Raw genomic sequence first — 23631 nt, forward strand, 5'->3', positions numbered from 1 at the left:
CCAATAATTTAAATAAGTTGCGAGTATTACAAATTGGGAGTTTTCACATCAGTTTTTGAATTTTAGACTTCTCTTTTTAAAATATCTGAAGGCTGATGACACCTGTGCCTGCATTCCCACATGGCACTAATCAGCTGAAGCTGAGTAATTGCTGCATCCCTTAGGGCACATACTTTCCATGCTGCCTGTTGTCTTAACACCCAGTCTGCTTCACTTGTACATTACTGTGTTGCCCCTAAAGTTGAATTAATATTCTTTACTATATTCACAACCTCAAATAAAAACCATTATATGATAAAGTATATTTCAGAAGCATTATTTTATTAATTATATACCCAAGTGTTATCTCATGCAACAAATATGAATATATGCAAACAAAAAATAGCCCTACAAAACGTCTACAATTAGGCCATCACATTGCTGTGATCTTAACTTCTAGAGGAAGACAATTCTAAGGGGGAGACAGTAAGTTACATGCGTAGATTTTTCATGTATTTGGAACTATTCACTTGATATGTTTTCCCCATAGGCTACTTTTTGTAGTTTTCTTTATCTGCTTTTTTATCTATAGAATTTCGTTAGAATTTGGCTAGATATTTGTTCCTGATACCATCTCCTGCATAGCTGTGGTTTCATAGGGTTCTGGGGTGTCTTAAAACAAGATAGGCTCATTGGCCCACCAAATCTTATATAATATTTTGTTGGATACATGTCATTTACCATACTGTGGGAATTAGGGCTCCTGTTCATAGCTGATTCCAAAGAGGGAGATTCACAAAAGATTTTATCAGCGCCCAAATTCCCATATCTTTTCCAATTTCTTTGTAATCTCCCTTTCCATCATCATGGAAACTTTTCAGTAAAATGGGGAGGGTGTGTAGTTCTTGGTACTTACTGGCCTGACTTTTTTTTCAGCTCCACTGGTAAATTCACCTTTGACTTTGAAAATCACAATTTACTGGGAAAACTTTTGCTTTCAGAGGTGTGTAAATAATTAGGGCACAGAATTTCATCAGCTCCCAAAGGAACAACTGGAAATCCTTCAAGTAGATCCATGATAGAGAATGTCCCTTGAGTCCACTCTAGTTATGTTTGAGTAGCAGGCTTCCTTATGGTTAATATTAGGCCTGGGGAGCATCAAAACTCTGCCACCTTAATGTTGCACCCTTGATGTGTCAATGGTGATGCAATAACATTATGATTGCTTTCAACTGTAGTTTCTTTTCATCCCTTTACCCCCTCCTTGGTTTTTCCTGAAGTGAAAATGCTTCCCTAAACAATTCTTCTGAAGCCACCATTAATCTAAGAAATCAAATGTAAAGGGTAAAAATGAGTAGTTCAGTAATGTTAAAAAAATATGCAGCACATTTATTTTTATTTAGCATCCAAACAATCATAAACTCAAATAACTACTTTTCTTGGTAGATTGCATGCAACTTTTATGAGAAAGAGATAAATATAAGGTAAAATATCAATATCAGACATGTTTACAGGCATGTTTCTGAGAATATCATAGAAATACTTCGTTATATCTTTTGCATCATGGTGATAATACTTGTTAATGGTAACCTTACGTGAATCTGAATTTTTTTCTGAATCATCAAAAGAAGATTGCTATGTTCTGGTTAATTTTAAAACTTGATTTTATATATATATATATATATATACACACACACATACACACACACACGTGTGTGTGTGTGTGTGTGTGTGTGTGTGTTTGTGTGTGTGTGTGTGTATACACATATCTTAAATATTAGGACTCTGTTTCTCACCTGAGGGAAATTTGGCCCCTTCTACCACATTTGGCAACATCTGGAGACATTTTTGGATTTTTGGTTGTCACAGCTGAGAAGTAAGGGAATTCAGTTGGCGTCTTGTGGGTAAAGGCCAGGGATGCTTCTAAACATCCTACGGGGCATATGGAGCCTCACGTAATAACATCGATGTCAGTGCCAGGGTTGAGAAATTCTGTCTTAGGAATGATGATGATAATGTTGATGATATTACTATTTATTGAACAGATATTATTTACCAAGCCACTGTGCTGGATGTTTTACTTATTTTGAATCCTCAAAGAAAACTCTGTATGAAAGACATTGTCCCCATTTTACAAATAAGGAAACTGAAGCTTGATAGAGTTAGGCTATCTGCCCAAAGTAATGTGGCTACTAAGTGGTTGAATACAGGTTACAGTTTTAATTGGTCTGACTCAAAAATTTTTGTTAGCTTCTTCCATTATATATACTGTATTGCCTCTCAGGAAAGTATTTGACTACTTACTCCACACCCTAGCCATTCTGTACATAAACAGAAATTGCCTCTACTGTGTTAGTGATGCTACTTCATTTCTTGATCATATTAAGTTCAGAGACGACACTTGACCCATCAGTTTGACAGTTAATCACCCCTTTCTCCTTGAAACAGTTCGTTCACGTATTTCTCAGTCTCCACAATCCCCTGACTTTCTTCCGGTCTCACTGGGCTACTCTTTGTCTCCTTTGCTATTTTCTTTATCTCCCCAAATTTTAACATTGGACTGTTCCAGGGCACAGATTTCTTTCCTTCTCCATCCTTTCTCTTGGTGATCTCATCTAGTCTGCTGACTTCAAATACTTATATGCTTGCCACTCTCAAATTTACAATCCAGACCTTTATACTGAAATTCATAGTTGTATATTCAAATAATTTACATGATATCTCCACTTAGATTTCTTCCCCCACACACAGCTTTATTGAAGTATAATTGAAATATAACTGCATATATATATAAATGTACAGTTTTATGAGTTTTGACCTATGTATAAACCCCTGGAACCGTTATCATTACCACCAAAATAGTGAATATATTTAAAAGTTTCCTTGTGCTTATGTATTTGTAATCCATCCCTCCTTCTAATCCCCATTCAATCACAGATCTGCTTTTGTCACTGTAGACTATTTTGCATTTTTCTAGAATTTTATATAAATGAGATTATACAGTATACACTGCCTTTGGTTTTTTGGTCTGGCTTTTCTCAGCATAATTATTTTGATTTTCATTCATGTTGTATACAGTAGTTCATTCCTTTTTATTGTTGAGTAGTATTCTTTTGTATGAATATACAGCAATTTGTTAACCCATTCCCTTACTGATGGGCATTTTGGTTTCTGGTTTTAGCTGTTACAAATAAAACTTCTGACTGAAGGAGACTACAGATGTTGAGCACACTAATACAGCATACAGATGCCATATTATAAATTTGTACACCTGAAATGTTATTAAACAGTGTTACCCCCAACAAATTTAATAATAGTAACAATGAGCAAAAATTTTAAATGACATTGAAAGTTATTTTAAGCATAATTGTGCTATCACCGTTCCAAGAAAAATATCATTTCTGCTTAGCTCCCTCAACAAAGCATCATATTGAAGTACTTTATCTTTGAATATTACAGAAGAAAATTCCACAAGACAGAGTGAGGATTTGGGAAGCCAGTTTACAGAAATTTTCATTAAGCAGCAAGAAAATGTCACTCTTCTGTTATCTTTATTGGAGGTAAAGAACCTTGCTATTTTTGTTGTTCTTTGTAAGCTTCTTGTGTTACCCTTTTGGGTGAAGCATCACATACATACCTTTTTAAGGTCGTGAAGTTCGTTGTATCATTACAAGAGATTCACATGCGTGTTTTAAGAACTATATAATGCTATCTGCTTATTTCCATTTTTACAAAATACTGTTTAGTCAGTAACAGTTTAATCAGTTTGGTCAATTTATGTTAACTTTATTTTCTTTGTATTGCTTTTTATTTGTTAAAGTTTGCTAAATTTTTGCTTGTAGTTTTTGGTACCACTATTAAGTTTAAAAGAAAAATGTTTTCCTTGAAAATGTAAATTACAGATGTTAAATATGTTAAATTCTTATATTGCAGGAGTTTGATTTCCATGTCCGCTGGCCTGGTGTGAAGCTTCTTACTTCTCTTTTAAAACAGCTAGGGCCTCAGGTGCAGCAAATTATTTTAGTCAGTCCCATGGGTAAGTGACTCATCTTCCTTATATCATTTTGATTTAAGAGTGAGGATCATTCCTCAAGACGGCGACTGAAATGATGTGTTAGTGAATTGTTTATAATTTGAATTACTATTTATATTTTTGATCTGTACATATTTTTCACTTGGTTCCATGTTCTAGGTGTTTCAAGGTTGATGGACTTATTAGCGGATTCCAGGGAAGTTATACGTAATGATGTAAGTTAAATTTGAAAAAGAAACCTAAAAATAAGCAGCTTTTTTTCTCTTTGTGAATGAAATATTTGTTGACCCTTATCAGAGTCATAAGAAGTTACATTTGGAAAGTTGAGGTGATGCCAATCTTTTAGACCTTTTTAAGTTATACACAAAGCCACGTTTTCCTTCCTTTGTTTCCTTCCTACCCAATATTTTGACGTAGACAAATAATTTTGCTATTCAAATTTATACCTTCCACAATGTTAGGGTTTCTTCCATTCTCTTCTGAAACTCTACCTCCAGAAAGAGTAGAGGAAACATTCCCAGACATTGAACTGTGTAAACTGAACAAAGCGTCACATTTGGAATCCTCACCCTCATTTGATTGAATATGTATTTCAAAGGATTTTCCTTGTAATCTCTGTTTAACTATAGAGCATGATTTGCTCTGGAGTTGTTTTCTATTCTGGTTTATTTTAACATTTCCATATAAGTTGAATATTTTGTGTTGATACATTATTGTTACGTTGCTTCAATATTTTTCTCTGTTATCTACAACTTGATCAAAACTGTAATACTTTAGACAGCAATTGGAAAAATCTTTTTAAAATTAAATTCTAGAGCTAGGAGATCACATCAAGTGAATTCAGTCTCAATATTTACACTAAGAAGTCCAAGAGTCGTGGAAACCAAGTGACTTGATTTTTTGTTAGCGGTATCTTTTTCATTTTGTATCTGTGGTACCTGTCCCTGTGCTTTCTCATCCTAAGTGCTAAAATTATCATTTGGATTGCTCTTAGCCTCACAACTGGTTAGTGGCAAAGCAGAGAAAAACCCTGAAATGCTCTTGACTGCTAGTCCATATAGACAGTTTTTTAGCTATGTATTAAAATTTTGTGGTATGTATGTCAGTGCAGTAGTGTAAGTGGTAAAATGACATAGTAATGTAACTCATGAGAAGAGCATTTTTATTTAATTTTTTTTAAGAATTGTCTTATTTAAATGAGTACCCATCTACTAGGAATTTTGAGTATCTTTCCTTAACTAAACTATTACTACATATCTTAAACCTAAACTTGTTTTTCTACTCTTCTTTTGGCCTTTAGTTTAAATAAGATGATACCATATAAAGTATTTAATAAAGAAATTCTTCCTGGATTGCTGCTAGTATCACTAGCATTTATTTTCATTTTCATATATAATATTTATTGTTTTGTGTAACTGCATTATCTAGGTTCTTAAATACACCATTTCCTTTAACTCACTACTCTGTTTTTTTCTGCTTCTAGCCTTGTTTCTTAATTTTTATTCAAGACAGATAAAATGATTCTCTGTCATTTTTTCATTAAATTTACAATTATGATTAAGTTATATTTTTGTAGCATCTAGATTCTTGGTTTTTACATGTTTTATAACCATCTTTTTTTTTAAATTAAAGTTTATTGGGGTGATAATGGTTAGTAAAGTTACATAGATTTCAGGTGTACAATTCTGTAATACATCATCTATATATCACATTGTGTGCTCACCACCCAGAGTCAGTTCTTCCATCACCATATATTTGATCCCTTTTATCCTCATCTACCACCCCCCTATCCTCTTAACCTCCGATAACCACTAAACTATTATCCGTGTCTGTGAGTTTTTGTTTATTTGTCTGTCTTGTTCCTTTGTTGTTTTCAGTTTTATATTTCACATATCAATGAAATCATGGTTCTCGACTTTCTTCAATTTCAGTAAACCTGTTTATTTGAATATTTTTGTCAATAACTTACTGTCATAACATTATGTAATGTTATATAAGTAACACAGTTATATACCATATAATATACCACAGTTGACACCAGCAATCAGAGGCAACTAACTGGAACTTCTGGCAGTTATTAGACACTCTGTGACTACCTGGAACAATGTATTTTTTTTTCCTTTTTTGTGTCTTTTGCTTTCTTTAGTCTTCTTTAAAAATTCTTCTCTTTGTTTTTAATCAGCTTTCTAATTGCACTCAACAATAGTTGTCAACATTGACTAGCCTCCTGTGAGCACACTGGTAAAAATTTTTAGCTCCAGTTTGTTTTATATTTGAAACATTGATTTAGATCTGGATTTAGAGAATTAGTTGGTCATTTATCACAGGTGCACTGACACTATCATATTTATGTTATTTAGAAAGGTTGAGAAAACTAGGAAATAACTACCAGCTCAATTCTAAGTGATAGACTGTAATTCCATTCTTTAATTCTGTTATTTTTTATTATGAAAAGTGTAAACACACAACAAAAGTAAAAAGAACACCAACAAACCCGTCTCCTAAACCAGTTTCAAGATTTTGTTATACTTTCATCATCTATGCCTCCCCTCACCGCTCTCCTGTATTTTTTTATTAGTTTCAGGTGTACGAAACAATGTACTAGTTAGACATTTATACCCCTCAAAAAGAGATAATCCCCCTCCCCCAATCTACTACGTCTCTGACATCGTATATGGCTGTTATTTTTGACTAGAGTATGTAAAAGCAATCACTCAATATGATTTCACCATTGCATACTTCAGTATACATGTCTAAAATGGACATGCATTTTCTTATATAACTACAATGCCATTATCACATATAACAAGTTAACAGTGATGTTTTAGCCCTCAGTTTAAATAAGGTCACCATTCCATATTCAGATTTCCCAATTGTCCTAGCAATGTCTTTTATAGTTGGTTTCTTCAAATCAAGATCCAGACAAGATTCTCTCATTATATTTGGTTGTTATGTCTTAACTTATTTAAAGGGTTTGATTAGGTTCCAGTTCATTTTTTCACTAGGATGTTTCCCAGGTGATCAGTGCACTTAATTTTGCAACATATCAAGAAACATGTAATTTCTGGCTGTCTCACTTTTAATTATCAGTGGGTTTGATTCATGTGGTGACAGCCAGATCCCTCTATTGTAAAGCTGTCTGTCAACTTTGCATCAAATTCATCCATTACATCTGTTCATCCATTAACGATTATTGTCTGAATTGGTTATTTTATTAAGAGTTGCAAAATGATTTCTATAATTTTTTTTCAATATTTCACATTTATTAAGCTATAATCTTACAAAAAGAATTTTACTTCATCAGCTAGTCTACTGTATTTTGAAATACAGTTTATACATGAAAGGCAGGATAAATGAATCCTTTTAGTTACCAGTTTTTAAATTAAGGAACTGGAACCCACTTACTTTCAATGACCACTGAATATACTTTTATTCTTAGTAGCATTTTAGTGAATGTGTTTGATTAGAACAGTATATTTCTTAATAGTCAGGGAAAAGAAGTTAATATGTATAGAGAATTTAAAGTATAAGTAGCATACACATAAGGTTCTATAGAAGTCACTTTATCTCCTTTTGTCCTCTTAAAAACCTTGTCACAAAGATGTTATCCTTGTTTTACACATGGATATACTGATACTCAGAATTTATGTAATTTGCTTAAAATTACGCAATTATTAAGTAGGACAACCCTTTTTAAAACCCACTTCATCTAACTCAGAGCCTCCGTATTCTTTCTGCTGTATTCCTTCCTCCCTTTGTTAGTAAACTCAAGTTGCCAGCATTAAGTAGGAGAATTTGACATCTAAAAATAACTACTTTTGCTTTCTCTCTCATCTTAATGCTAAGACTTGACAGGAAAACGAGTAGAACAAGCTCAATAACGCCATGGGCATTTTTGTCTCATATGAGTACTTATCTGCTTAGTATTGACAGCCAATAGCTGATTTGCCTTTTAACTACCTGTTTGCTGTTCCTCTTCCTCTTAAGTACGATCTACTGTTTTTATAAAATATTGGCATCTCTTTGACCATCATGGTATTGTTGGGCTCTTAGGGGTTCATAAAATACTTGTTTGATAGTGAAATAAGCAGAAATGGGTAACAGTTTTTCCTGAATAATAATAAAGAGGTTGCAGAATATGTAAACCAAATGCAGCCCAACTGGAGCTGAGAAAAGCTAAAAACCAGAGGCAAAGGCTATTGTGAATTGTTTCATGCTGAACATGCCATTCATGAGATATGAATTCTCTTTTAAGTTTTGGGAATTTGGGGACCAGTTAATTAAAAGAATATCCAAACTTTCTCTGCTATAATGTGATTGTTGATTTATATTCTTGAATTCACAATTTCATATCCTTACTATTATGAAGCATGTACAGAGCATTCCTGAAACAGATGTAATCATGTTCACCTCTTACACCACAACCACAATGAAAGCTATAGAATAATAATAGATGAGTATGCAAAAACTGTTGTATATTTATATTGAAAAGAGAACTAAATTAGGAATTGGTAGACATGGATTCCATTCTAGGCCCTTTCCCTTCGAGATTAACTTTAGGGAGGCAAATTACTCATATTCTCTGTCCTTGTTTTCCTCATCTATAAATTGAAGGGGTTGGACTTGTGAAATTCCTACCGCTTCTAAAATTCTGTGTTTTTTTAAAAGTAATTTTAAAATGTATTGTAAAAGTTGTACTCCACTAAACATTATCTTTCTTCTCCATAAGGGTGTTTTACTACTACAGGCACTAACACGAAGCAATGGAGCAATCCAGAAAATCGTTGCTTTCGAAAATGCTTTTGAGAGACTACTGGACATTATTACAGAGGAGGGGAACAGTGATGGAGGTACAGTATAAAGAGATTGATTTGAAGAGATTCCTTTTGTACTCACTAAATTGTTGACTTCTGTAGAATATGCTTGCAGGGAGAAATGAGGACTCATACTTTATATTTTCTTTCACTATGGTGTGTTGAGTATGGATTTCTTTTTATTTGTCCTATTTGATATTTATTAGGCTTCTGGAATCTAGATTGGTGTCTTTCATAATTTCTGGAAAATCTTGGCTCTTTTTCTGAGCTGTATCTCAGCTTCATCTCAAATACCGCGCTGCAACATTTTCTCTTTCTAAACTCAGATTCGGTTCTGTCATCCGATTTAACTTTCATCTATCCTGGTTTTTCTTCTGTGTTGTCCATCTTTTTGTCTTTCCAGGCTTTAATCTGGATTATTTCTTCTGACCTGTTTTCTACTTCACCTATATTTAATCTGCCATTAGATGTGTTCATTGAGGGTTTTTCCCCAGTTTTATTGAGATATAGTTGACATACAGCACTTTGTAAGTTAAGGTATACAGTGTAATGATTTGAATCACATATATTGTGAAATGATTACCACAATAAATTTGCTTAACATCCATCCGTCAACTTTTTAATGTTTCTTTTCTGGAAGTTCTATTCGGTTCTTTGATAAACTTTCTGTGTAATTTTTTATTTCCTTTTCTCTGCAGGTATTTTCAACTTATCTTTAATTTCTTTTTGCATAAGAAACAATTATTTCATAGTTTTTGTCTGATAATCCCAATATTTTAAGTCTTTGTAGGTCTGGTACTTTTGCTCTCATCATTCTTACGCATGGTAAATGGGTTCTGTGGATGGTTCTCTTCATCTTTGTGTTGTGTTGTAGTTAACAGATTATCTATGGGAATTCGAAGCCTAGGATGAAGGTAATTTCTTTCAGAAAAAACATGTTTGTTTCCACCAAGGCCTGGGGGTGCAGTTTTTCTGGGATCACAATCCAGATTTAAGGCTTGAGATTTCCTAGACTACTCAGGCAGTGCAAACCCAGCCTGCAAGATCTTTGAGAACTACTTAACTTTTGGTTATTCTCACCCTGAGGATAAGCCCTTTGAAATCCCAGTGTATTAGGTGGAGAGTTTTCTATTAGATTCCTTCCCTACCTTGTGTACGCCCTTTGCTTTAATTTATTTTTCCTCTGCCCCATGAGACTGTTAAAATGAAAGTTTTAGATTTTTCAAGACTGAGAAATGTACTCACAGCCGAAAGTACTTTTATCCTTGTTTACCTCTCCAGATATCCATTTTCTCTTCAGTTTTAGCCTGTTAAACTGTCAACTCTCCATTGCTCCTAGGGCTATTTTTTTTTTTTTTCATCTCAGCATTTTTAGTTGTTTTTAATGAGAGATTGATCCAAAAACCTAGTACGAGGGTCAGAGGAGGAAATGGGTTTATTTATATTCACTGAACTGGGATTAGCCAGTAGAGTAGTGTAGTCTACCATTGGCTGTATGAATCTGGAGGGGAAGGCCTGCCTGGAGGTAAAGATTGGAGAGTCTTTAGAAAAAAGATGATAGAAGAAACAAAATTAGATAAACAGGAAAGATTAGATGAGTCACTTAGAGTGCATGAAGAGTGAGAAGGGAAGTGCTAGGACAGAACCTAAGATATACCAATAGTTAAGGGATGGTACAGGAGCAGGTATTGGTGAGAGAAACAGTCTGAGACAAGAGGAAACCTGCATTTTTAGTGGGGTCAGGGGGAATGGGAAGCACTATTAGAAGTTACTGAAATCAAACAAGATAAGGGCAGAAATTTATCTGAGATTTAGAATATGGATGTCATCAGTGTGACCTGAGGGAGAGCAGTTGTATATAGTGTTTACTTCAGAATCCAGATTGCAGTGTCAGTGGAGTGAGTTATAAGTGGGAAAATAGAATACTAGATAAAACTCTTACCAGGAATTTGGAAAAGGCAGGGGGGAGACGCAAACAGGAATTGGAGATTGACGAGGGTGGTTTGTTTTTCTTCTAATTTTTTATGACATATGAAATATTTCAAACGTACAGAAAACAATAGAAGATAGCATAACAAACATTTGTACATCTACCATCCAATTCTATTAAATGCTTACATTCTGCCATATTTTAGACTTTTTTAAAGGAAAAAAGCAGCAGATGGTTAAGTACTTATAACCATTCTAATATGTTCCTCTACGTTCCTTCTCTAAGATCATAATATTCTGATTTTGTTGTTTTTCTCTCCCATGTGTTTTTATACTTGTAATACCTGTTTGTGTGATTCTGTATACACATGTTATAGATTCATAAGCAACATATAGTATTTCTTGCATATTTTCAAACTAGATAAAAAAGTATCCTGCTGAATATAATTTTACAACTTGCTGTTTTTATTCAAGTTTTTTGAGATTTATTTATGTTGATACATGTTGCTGTAGTTTATTCATTTTAAGTGCTATATATTATTCTGTAGTATGAATGTACTATGATCTTTTTTTATTGAGTTGGCAATTATGTTGTATCTATTTTTACTAATACAAATTTTTTGTGAACAGTCTTTACATGTCTACTTGTATATGAAGTTTTTCTGTTATATACCTACCAATAGAACTGTACTTTTTTCATCTTTACCAGATGTTGCCAAAGGGCTTTCTTAAGTGATTTCATCCATCGATATATCCATTGAGTGTTTCCAAGTTTCTGTTTCTTCACATCCTTGTCGACTCTTGATTACTAATTTGATGGGTGTAAGATGATATCTCATTGAGATTTTATTTCATTCCTTAAACTAATGAGATTAAGCATATTTTCATGGGTATATTTACCATTTGTTTTTCTTTGCCTTTTACTTCTCTGAATTACTTACTTGCCCATTTTCATGTAAGACCATTTTTTCTTTTCCAGTTAGTTTACTTTTCCAGTTAGTTAGTTCTTTACGTATTCTGGGTACTAATCCTTTGTTGATTATGCATGTTTCAGGTATGTTCCGGTCAGTTTATAGTGTCTCTATTAAAGTTTAAAATTTTAATATAGTTACTTTTTTTATTGTTTATGTTTTTGTGTCTTGTTTAAGACATCTATCTCTACCTCAAGGTCATAGAGTTTCTATTTCTTCTACTAAAGACTTTAAAATTTTGTCTTTTACATTTAATTAACATGGATTTTTGCATTTGAACAATGGTATGAGGTTTGTAATCAAAATCTCCTATTATAATATAGAAAAATCTTCTATCTTGGCCCTTTTCAGAATTGTCTTAACAAGCCTTTTCCTTTTTGCTCTTTCATCTGAATGAAACTTGTTTGCTAGTCAAGTTCTGTGAAAATCCCCATTGGAATTTTGATGGGAAATGTATTGAGTTTACAGATTAATTTAAGGAGAATGGTTATCTTTACTATTGACTTTTTCCATCCATGAACCCAGCTATATCTCTTAATTTACTCATGTCTTTTATGTCTTTCAGTCATGTTTTGTAATTTTGAGCAAAAGAATCTTATACTTTTTTATTAGATTCATTCCTAGGCATCTTATAGTTTTTGTTACAATTTGAATAGGATCTTTTCCTATTGCATTCTCAAATTGGTTACTACTTGATTTTTGTATTTGAATCTTGTATCCAATCATCTTATTAAACTCTTAGTTCTTATTGGACTTTCTGTATAAATAATCACATATTCTATAAATAAGAGTAATCTTTTTCCTTCCTTTTTAATTCCTAATACTACTTTTCCTTTTTTGTCTTATTGCACTAATTAGAATCTTACAGTGTTGAATGTTGCTGACTTTAATGAGAATGCTGATGTTTTACCATTAAATTTCATTTTTGCTAAGAGTTTTTATCATGAATGAATCTTGAATTTTAGTAAATGTTTGTTTAAACATCTATGGAGAGCATCAGATTGTTCTTCTCCTTTAATCTATGAGAACTTTTTCTTTAAAGTGGGAGAGACTCCAATAAACATAAGCAAATAGAGAATGGGGACAAACAGGAGAGAGAGGATCAATCTTTGGTACATAATACCTGAAAAAGGAGGAGGGAATGGAATTCAGAGTAGAGGTAGGAATTGGCTTTTAAGATAGGAGAATAAGTACATCTGCCATCATAACAGGGAAAGGCACAGGTGAAGATCCAGGTCCTTTGTCAGATTTGTTGATAAGGAGTTGAATTGCAGGCAGGGTCATATGCTAAGAGAGAAAGAACACAGTTGATAATTAAGGAGAAGGTTAAAAAGTAGTCTTGGAGAATAGGAGAGGTAGTTCACTATTGTAATTAAGGAGATTTTTCAGACAGGATAAAGCCCCATTAAGGGTGTTCACCGTGATTTTACAGCAGTGCAGACTGTTTAATTATGTGATTCTTGCCTCCTCCCCACCACCCCAAATTCTCAGCTGCCTAGGTGCAGATGTAGTAAAAAAAGCCAGACAGGCAGTTTTTCACAGGATTGTGCCTTTTCCAGGAAGTTGCGATGAAAAGACAGTGAGGTAAGAGAGTCCAACATACTATGTGCAGAGTGGAAGAAATGAAGATCTATGTAATAATCTAAGCTAGATAGGGAAGGAAGTAAAGACAGAGGGTGTTTCTGCAAAGGGAGAAAGAAGACGCTGATGGGTTGAAAGTCTCAGGGAGCTATAGAACAGATACTGAGAATACTTGATCTGGAAAGACAGCAGGGTTTAGTAATAGAGTGAGAATTATCTCTGAAGATGACGCCAAGGTACTGAGAGGTCCAGGTATTTATTGGTTGAGTGGCTGTTGCAGTTGAAATCAAGAGTGAAAGGAGAACATGGGGAGAGAAAGAAAACTTTGAGTGAGATGCCAGTGATGTTTTCAGTGAATGAAGAATAGTGACTACGAATTTGTTACATAACTGCAGTGAGGAGTGGTAAAAGATGATACAGCCAGATGGCCTGATCTCAAGGGAACTGGAGATTTTTATGAGGGGATAGAGGAACTATGATTTCTAGAAAATACACTGTACTGGGAGGATCATAGATTCCATATCCTGACTCTTAACGTGCATGGGATTGAAAGCATGAATTGCCTTCACTGGAGAACGATGTAGGTTGTTTAAAGAAAAGGAACATTTCATAAAGTAACTGAGGGTGTAGTAGGTTTTATTAACCAATATTTGGAAGTTTGAGGTAGTATCATGAAAGAGTTTAAAAGGAGATTAAGTAGGGGAGAGGAAACCCAAAGCATTCTGAGAAAATGGAAAAGCATAGATGAGCAGAGAGATGCATATTTTCAGAGGTGACTGAGGAAAAATAGATTTTAACGTAAGGGGGAATTATCTAGGCTTCAGGATTGCTAAGACAGGTTCTAATAGCTCCTGGTAACTGGTAGTGGCCCTTGGCTCTAGAATTCACTTTGTACACTGGAAGGAAGGCCTGCCCGTTATAGTGAGGGCTTTGACATTCTGTTTCCTCCAGAGCCTTCAGATGGTCCTAATGGCAGCTCTTATTTAATGGAGATTTATGGTCCTACATAAGAGACAGACAGATACAGTGGTTCCTCCTCATGAGGAGATTCCTCCTCGTGAGTATCAGTCACATGGTTCAGCAACATGAGGTAAGGAGCCTCCACTCTGGAGAGATCAGGACTGGTTAAATTGAAGATTCTTAAACAGTGTCTAAAATGTGCACCTTAGACATTTTATTTTAAGTTAAATATAATACATTTTTAATATACATTTTTTTACCAGTCTTTTGAGTTAGGGCCAGAACTGTTTCTTTGAATATGGGGTCTGCCGATAAGAGTCTTTCATCATCTTTCTTGCGTATGTCACACCTATAATAACATCATGTAGGATTTGCATTTTGGTTTCTTTAAAATGGAGTACAGGATCTTTATGGGTTTTTACAATTACTTATATTATTTTTTTCAATTACTTTTCTTATTTAGACTTGTATTACCCATACTTAACAACAATATTCATAATGACTGCTTTCATTTTTTGCCAAAGACAAACTTAGTTTTCTCATCGATGTCAATGCAAGTAGCATGATAGATTTGTGAACAAAAGTAATTTATTAGATACAATACCAAAAGCATAATCCATGAAAGAGAACAATGATAAGTGGGACTTCATTAAAATTGAAAAATTCTCTGCAAAACACACTGTTAGGAGAATGAAGAGATAAGCCGCAGACAAGAAGAAAATATTTTTGAAACACATATCTGAAAAAGGACTTGTATCTAAAATATACAGTGAACTCTTAAAATTCAACAGTAAACAAACAACCCAGTTAAAAAATGGGCAACAGTGAGTAGACACATTACCAAACAAGATGGATAGATGGCAAGTAGCATATAAAAAGAATCTCAAAATCATATGTCAGGATAGTGCAAACTAAAACAATGCACTATCACTACACACCTGTTAAGATGGCAAAAATCCAGAACACTGACGACACCAAAAGTAGGCAAGAACGTGGAACGACAGAAACTCCCATTCATTGCTGGTGGGAATGCAAAATGATATGCCACTTTGGAATGCAGTTAGGCAGTTCCTTATGAAGCTAAACATACCCCTGCCATACAATGCAAGTCATGCTCCTTGATATTTACCCAGATGAGTGGGAAAATTATATCCACAAAATCCTGCACATGAATGTTTATTGCAGCTGTATTCGTAATTGCCAAAACTTGGAAGCAACGAAGATGTCCTTCAGTAGGTGAACGAATAAACAAACTTTGGTACATCCATACAGTGGAATATTATTCCACAATAAAAAGTTACCAAGCCATGAAAAGATATGGAGGGACCTTAAATGCATATTGCTAAGTGAAATTAGCCAGTCTGAAAGACTACATACTCTATAATTCCAACCATATGATATCTGGAAAAGATGAGTCTATATAGAGAAAGTAAAAAGATCAGTGGTTGCTAGGGATTTGGGGATGGAAAGAAAGGAATGAATAGGTAGAACACAGGATTTTAGAACTGAAACTATCCCATAATACTGTAACGGTGGACACATGACATTATACATATGTCAAAATCCATGGAACTGTATGTACAACACAAAGAGTGAACCCTAATATGAACTATGAACTTGAATAATGTATCATTGTTCATTTATCAGTCATAACAAATGTGCCACACTAATTCTAAATGGTAATAATAGGGGAAGCTAGGAGGGAAAAAATATACAGGAATTCCCTTTATTTGTTGCTCAGTTTTTCTGTAAACCTAAAGCTGCTCTATTAATCAAAGAAAAAAACAACTGATTCTTGTAAATGTACAATTTAATAGGAGCAATAGTATGGAACCTACCCGCTGTGAGTATCCAGCATTAGTCATATGCTTCACAGAGGAAACAGCGATCATTTATTTAACCAAACTAGCACTTGATAAAGTGGAGATCAGCAGTTGGAGACCTTTTGCTGTCATAAAAGTGTAAGCTGTAGTGTGGATGAAACTACCCTGGAGAGTGGTATGTTGTAAGCAGGGCAGAAAAAATGGAGAACAGGAACCATGAATGATAGGAAGCCTGGAGTGGCCAGAGATCCCTCAGGAAAACCAGGAAAGAGTAGTTAGTGTTTTAGAAACCAAGGGGAAAGAAAGTTTCAAGGAAGAGACATAGAGACAACGATATCAAGTACTTCTTAGAGATTAAGATATGATTAAGTCATTCAGCAAATATTTAATAATGCCCTATGTATGCACTTGATATCTCCATCTGTGCTGAGGATACAGAGTAGGTCACTATATCCTAGTAGGGCATTCACAAATTTCTATCTTCACATTGTAATCTCGTGGAGCAGACAGATAACTACATAATAATAAAAGGACCAGGGGACCATGAAAGCATGTAGCTCATGATGTTAACCTTAGTCATTGGGTCTTGGTAATCATTCCTGAAGAAATGATGTTTAATCTGGGATTTGCAGAATTAATATGAGTTACTGAGGTGAGTGGATCAAGAGATCATTGGAGGACCTGAGAACAACGAGCATGCAGAATGCAGCTGTTACTGTCAGGAGTCAGAACGAGCTCTCTGCCTTGCCCTACAGAAGAGATGCTGAGCATGGAGATTTATCTTTTGTTAAATGGTTAGGGATTGAATTTTCCTTCAGGTCTTATTAGCCTTAACACTTCCATTTCACATTCTTTCCTCAGGTATAGTAGTGGAAGATTGTCTGATTTTGCTCCAAAACTTGTTAAAAAACAACAATTCCAATCAAAATTTTTTTAAAGAAGGCTCATATATTCAACGTATGAAACCTTGGTTTGAAGTTGGAGATGAAAATTCTGGCTGGTCTGCACAGAAAGTAACTAATCTTCACCTAATGCTACAGGTATACTGAACTTAGACATAAATGTGGTAAGAATTTTGACAGTGATCCTTTCAAAGAAAAGCAGAGTGCTTGTGTTTGATAAATCCAGGATATTCAGATGTTCAGTTGGTTTCAGATGGGCTTTAAAAAAAAGGGCTTTTAATATGGAGCTTTGCAGTTGCACTCAGATTCCCCCTACCCCCAAATACACACACACACACACACACACACACACACACACACACACAAACACACACCACTCAACTTGAATAATTATTAATACTTGGCAATTTTGTTTCATCTTTTATTCCCCTCTCTTGCCCTGCTGAATTTTTTTTAATAGCAAATCCAAACATACAATTAATTTCCTGATGGGTTTTACACCAGAGAATACTAACTTACGTTGTTGATTTGAATTTTTTTAATCTGTTTTTCTCAATTAAGGCTCTGATACAAATTTTAATATTCAGACTATTAAGTTCAACAAACAAATTCATTCAGTAAACCTTTACTGAGAGCCAGGCACTGAATGCTAGGAAATGAATGACAATGTCCCTGCCCCAAGGAATTAATAGTCTGAGTTTTAAATCGAATACAAGTTAAATTGACAAATCACCTGTAATTTTATTTAAGCTTTATGGTGATAGTAAAAGTGAAGACAGTAGGATCCCAAATTATTTCTGCATCAGAGAAAATTATGAAGTTTTTTGAAGTATTTTACTTACTTATTCCTTTACTAAATTCCCTTACTCCAAATATTTAAGTTTAAACCAGCCTCCTAACTTCCTCTCTAGTGATTCTTGTGGGTCTTTGAATGTCTGTGAATTGTGCCTGCATCTCTGAAGTTGTGTTCCATAAAACTAGATTGTTAATCTTTCTAGTAATTTGTCTGAATATTGTTGCCTGAAGTTGCCTGCATAGGTTTGATTGGCAATTAGGGTGACCGCAAGCCCCAGTTCGCCAGGACAGTATTCATTTCCTAATTACTCATAGTGTCCTCTTGCGCTTCAGAAGTATTCCAATTTAGATAAGAAATTATATAGTTACCCTATTTAGAATATGCCTAAAAATTGTTAGGAAAATATGTTACAGGAGAACATTGGCAGAATCTATTTATATTCTCAACTTCATCACTTTTATTTTCACATGTCAGTTTTATTACACATTTCAAGACTTGATTAGTTTTTGATGTTTTAGAATTAACATCCCAAGTGGTAAGCTTGATACCTTTGCTGCTCAACACCACTTTCTTGATAAAGGAAATTCTCCTAGAAAAGTAATTTTCAAAATGTGATTAGAGAAAGTGAAGGGATCTGATGATATGCAAAAACTTACATATTTACTGCCAAACAGTGAAAATTTAAATTGCTTGAGGAGACTACTAATTTTTTATAGTTTAGGGTACTATATAAAGAATTGTTTTTGAAGATAGCGTCACTGTTTAAAAAGTAAAATACTATTTTACTCCCCCCCCCCCGAAAAAAAATTAGAAGAGAGTATTGCTTATAAACAGAAAACTACAGTATTCAGGTTATGTAATAAGTTGATTAAGTGTTCTTTACTTTTAAAAAGTGAATAAACTAACTCAATACTAATCTTAAAGAACCTAAACTTCAAAATAAAGAAACTTTATTGGTGTCCTTGGGGAGCGAGTGCTGCGTGAATGATGGAAATAACCTACTTCTGTCTTTTGATTGTATAAGAATGTAACACCTTTACAAAGAACAGCTTCCAAAGTTGATTCTGTGGTATCAGAGATAGAGGTTTTCGTATAGATGTAAGGTGAATAAGTCATTGTCTTTATAACTGGCCAAGGAAATAAGAATTACTTATAACACAACCAACAAGAAAGCTGCTTTATTTTTATTGTGAAGAGCGGTATAAATGCAGCATAACTGCTATAAAATAAACTATGTTTGTACACAGGTAGGTCCTAATCCTTTCGGCAGTTGCAGGTTTAGTCAGGCTAAATCTCCTGTGCTCTCCCTGTATTAAATAAGTGAGTGTTGTATTACCTCTGGCCCCTAATAGCATAATTTAAGGCGAAAGTTTTCTCTACTATCCACACCACAATTAGGAACCTACCAGGAACTCCTCTACTGCAAGAGGAGAAATCAAAACACCAGTTTTTAAAGTCAAAAGAAAGAAAGGAAAGGAATGGAATGGAAAGAAACAGAACGATAAGGGAAGGGAATGGAAAGAAACAGAATGATAAGGGAAGGGAATGGAAAGAAACAGAACGATAAGGGAAGGGAAGGGAAGGGAAGGGAAGGGAAGGGAAGGGAAGGGAAGGGAAGGGAAGGGAAGGGAAGGGAAGGGAAGGGAAGGGAAGGGAAGGGAAGGGAAGGGAAGGGAAGGGAAGGGAAGGGAAGGGAAGGGAAGGGAAGGGAAGGGAAGGGAAGGGAAGGGAAGGGAAGGGAAGGGAAGGGAAGGGAAGGGAAGGGAAGGGAAGGGAAGGGAAGGGAAGGGAAGGGAAGGGAAGGGAAGGGAAGGGAAGGGAAGGGAGAAAAGAAACTGAGTTTAATTCACTAATATATTCTCCATCTCAAAGACTGAGTAGTTGATGCATTCATGACTTCACAGTCCACAGATTATCTGCTTTTCAGCCTATTAGAGTGCTCTGTCTGTATAGTTACATATTCAGGGTTGCTTGTATTTCAAGTTCTCTATTATGTACCAAATGAAAATGTATCATAAATGAAGATAAACAATCCTATTTGGATAGATACATCCTAACGAATTTTTCATAATATAGTTATAATCAAGATGGAATTCTAAGCCCCTAAAAATTGAAATTAATCTGTTTAAGGATATTTCATTCAAATTTTGCAGATTAAATTTTGGGGAAGAATCCTTTTGAAAGATTTTTGGTCATAAAACACTTAAATGTTTTTCTGTAATGATAGTTTAATGACTAGTTCTGCCTACTATCTCTACAGAAATCCCTTCTATGCCATTTTTTGTGCAGATACTGCCAATGACTCTCAGAAAGCTCATTACCTTTTGAGAGAATCTTTTTCATTGTTAGGTAGTTCTAATTATTAAAAACGTAATCCATATAATGAGTCAAAATCTGCTTTCTTTTCCTTGTAATAAGTAGTCCCTCTTTCTTCAGCCATCCTTTATACCTCTCTGTCATCTAGAAATTTGATAATTTTTTTATTCATCAATAAAGATGTCCAACTGCTATTAGATATTAAGAAATTATTGTTGATTTTGTTAGGTAAAATGACTTGATGACTGGTTTTTAAAATCTGTATCAGTCAGAGATACATACAGAAATGTTTATAGGCGAAATGACATATAGTTTGGTATTTGCTTTAAAAAGTTTTTTGAAGTAGGGCTAGGAGGAGAATAAATTTAAAAAACAACAACAAATCCACAGAAATCTAACTAGAAGGGTCCAAGTACAGGAACCAGTGTATAATCCTAAAGCCTTTCTCTAGTGACCTCAATTTATTCATCAACCCTCTTAATAAAGTATTATAAATATCCCATTTGATTTTGAGATACAAGATTTTATAGACACATACATATAACTCTAGTTTTAAAATGCAAGATATAAAATTATTTTGAATATGTAACTGTGATGAACACTTGTTTGGGATGACATTTTTCATGTTTCTGAAATTTCATGTTCAAGTTCAGACTACTCATGGGATCATAATTAGGAATTTAATTAGCATTAACAACCACTGAGGCCAACCCTTTGCCTAATGCACGAATCTTCTACCATGTCTCCAGTTGTTTGTTTTAGCCTGTCTTTAAGTTTTTACAGTTTAGGGGGAATTTATCACACCTTGGTCCATTCTGATTTCAGACCTGCTCTATGATTAGGTAGTTCATCCTTACTTCAATAAGAAATCTACCACCCTGTTACTTTTCATGCATTCATTTGTTGAATATGAACTATGTCACAAATACTGAACTTGTTGGGGGATACAATAATGACCAAGGTAATTTCTGCTCTCTGGGAGTTCACAATCACCTGAAGGAGACAAACTTAAGCAAAAAAGCATAAGTAATATGTACTAGAGCAGAACTATTGAGATGAGAGCATAAAGGAAAGAGCACCCAGTACTGGCTAAGCAGTTGAGGGAGTCCTTCACATCAATTTTCTTGTTCTTATAGATCAAATTTGCCTCAAGACTTTGAAATCTTTAAAAGATAGATTTTGTTTTCTGTTTCTTCCTCAGCTTGTTCGTGTCCTAGTCTCTCCCACCAATCCCCCTGGTGCTACCAGTAGCTGCCAGAAAGCTATGTTCCAATGTGGCTTATTACAGCAGCTTTGCACTATCCTAATGGCTACTGGAGTTCCTGCTGACATCCTGACTGAGGTAAACCAAAGGAAGGCACACACTGCTCTGCGGAAGTTGAAATCCTAGGGATTATTCAGAAGATTAAGATATCAGCTGAAGGAAGAACAGTACTAGTTAACCATTTTTAGATGTTAAATTCCTTATTGATTCTACTAAAATGTAATTAGCATAGTGATGACAGTATCAGTTCTAAAAGGTGGGCTCATTTTTCAAGTTTAATAATATATAAGTAATGTTAAAGTTTAGAAGATTTGTCATTTTATTGTGTTCAACAGGAGTCACAGTAGGATTTATATTTTTAATTTTGAGAACAATATGACTTAGTCTTTGTCAATTAAGACTTGAGTCTTTAAAGTAGTCTTATTCTCAGCGTGGTAAATTCTTTCTCCCTGTTTCCTGCCTATTTAGAAGAAGAAGTTAGTTTGAAGAAAAAAAACTTTCAGTTTATTTAAATCATCTTTTTATTTTTCTTAATACATGCACATTGAAAGCACAGGCAATAATAAAAGTTTTATAACAAAACAGTATCTTAGGCGTCAGTCCTCCCTCTAAAGTCCCACTCACTACCCCCCTGTGTAAACCTCCCACTTTACTTCCTCCTGTCACCCCAGTAATTTATATTGAAATCAGTAATTAGGGTTTATAGTTTTATGACTATACTAATACTGCTCCCTGCTAAGCCAAACAGAGCCCTGTATCTTTCATTTTAATATCCCTTTCTTGCAGTATAAGTGTTCCTTTTTCATTTTGTTGATTTTCTGTGTATCTGTGCATATTAATACTATGATATGCTTAACACATCGTTCCCCATCCCAGGCCTTTTTCTGGAAGCCTTCCATCATCCTCCAATATGGACTGGTCATTCTCTACTTCCTCTTCATCATCCTCCTAGGATTTTCTTTTGCCTCTCCCTTGACTTGGATTCCTTAGTTATGGATTCCTTGTATTTCTGGTTTTCTGAAATTTACCCGTGATGTGCTGTACTGCAGACATTTTTTCCCTCCAATTATTTTTGGCACTCACTGGGCCCTTTCAAGCCAGAGATATATCCTTCAGTTCTGAGGATGTTTTTTGTATTCCTTGGTAATTTCCTCTCTTCTGTTTTTGCAACTCTATTGATGGACTTTCTGGACCTAGTTCATCTTTTTATTCTATTTTCTTGGAGGTTTTTCAACTTCATCCTTAAATTGAATTTTTAACTTGTTGCATTTTAAATTTGTTCTCTGGTTTTATTTTAAAGCATCTTTTTTTGTTTTGTTTTGTACAAATAGATTCTCTTAGAGGATATTATTAATTTTAGTTTTTTGAGATTTTAAATGCACATGGTCAGGTGTTAACTTTTAATTGTAGGCCTACAGTTAATGTCTTTAAATGTTTTATCTCAAGAAATTGTTACAAGGTTATAATGCTGTCACTGATATTTTTGTTGTCTGAATTTTGGTATTAAAAAGCAAAGAGGAAAAGGATATAACATTTTCTTCTTTTGAAAACAGATTTTGTTCCTTACCTTACTTCCTTTAATTTTTCCCCCGTAACAGACCATTAATACTGTATCAGAAGTTATTCGAGGCTGCCAAGTAAATCAAGACTATTTTGCTTCTGTGAATGCACCTTCAAACCCACCAAGGTAGGAAAAGGAAAATACTGAGATTCCGCTGAGGAAGTGAAAGCTTACTGTGGGTTTTTAGTATGTCTCACATGCACATCTTATTTTTTTAAGAAGTTCAGTTGTGTGTTTTGAAACGAGAAATAATCTGACAAGATAAATATGTTGGTAGTTTAAAAGAGTTTGTAGTCTTTGGAACATAGGTATTAGGGTTCAGATATCACCTCTTTATCTTACTAACTGTATTGCCTTAAGCAAATAAATCAGTTCACTTCTCTTGGCTGCAGTTACCTTTTCTATGAAATGGAGATGGGAATACTTAACCTGCTGGTGTTCTGGTTATGGTTTTTCAGTCAATAAAAATAACTAGTTACTGACTTGTGCACTTGGGTTGCAATGTTTCTCTCTGTTCTTTTTTTTTTGTTTTTTAATGCAACAGACCGGCAATTGTAGTACTTCTCATGTCCATGGTTAATGAAAGGCAGCCATTTGTATTGCGCTGTGCTGTTCTCTATTGTTTCCAGTGTTTCTTATATAAAAACCAAAAAGGACAAGGAGAAATTGTATCAACACTTCTACCTTCCACCATTGATGGTA

The 23631-nt window shown here is 34.5% G+C and overlaps 1 protein-coding gene across 2 annotated transcripts in view; it reads left to right on the forward strand.

Annotated features, from left to right (window-relative positions):
• Positions 1-23631, forward strand: part of USO1 (USO1 vesicle transport factor) — a 72825-nt gene that overhangs the window by 26599 nt on the left and 22595 nt on the right. For both annotated transcript variants that reach the window (XM_019720581.3, XM_019720566.3), the window contains exons 5-12: positions 3439-3539; positions 3913-4015; positions 4172-4227; positions 8742-8862; positions 16952-17130; positions 21306-21446; positions 22967-23055; positions 23474-23628. In XM_019720581.3, the coding sequence (XP_019576140.1) occupies positions 3439-3539; positions 3913-4015; positions 4172-4227; positions 8742-8862; positions 16952-17130; positions 21306-21446; positions 22967-23055; positions 23474-23628 (945 nt within the window). The remainder of the gene's footprint in view (positions 1-3438; positions 3540-3912; positions 4016-4171; positions 4228-8741; positions 8863-16951; positions 17131-21305; positions 21447-22966; positions 23056-23473; positions 23629-23631) is intronic.

The sequence above is a fragment of the Rhinolophus sinicus genome, chromosome 1 (genome assembly GCF_057876585.1).
Source record: "Rhinolophus sinicus isolate RSI-liver-muscle chromosome 1, RSI-T2T, whole genome shotgun sequence".
Lineage (NCBI taxonomy): Eukaryota > Metazoa > Chordata > Mammalia > Chiroptera > Rhinolophidae > Rhinolophus > Rhinolophus sinicus.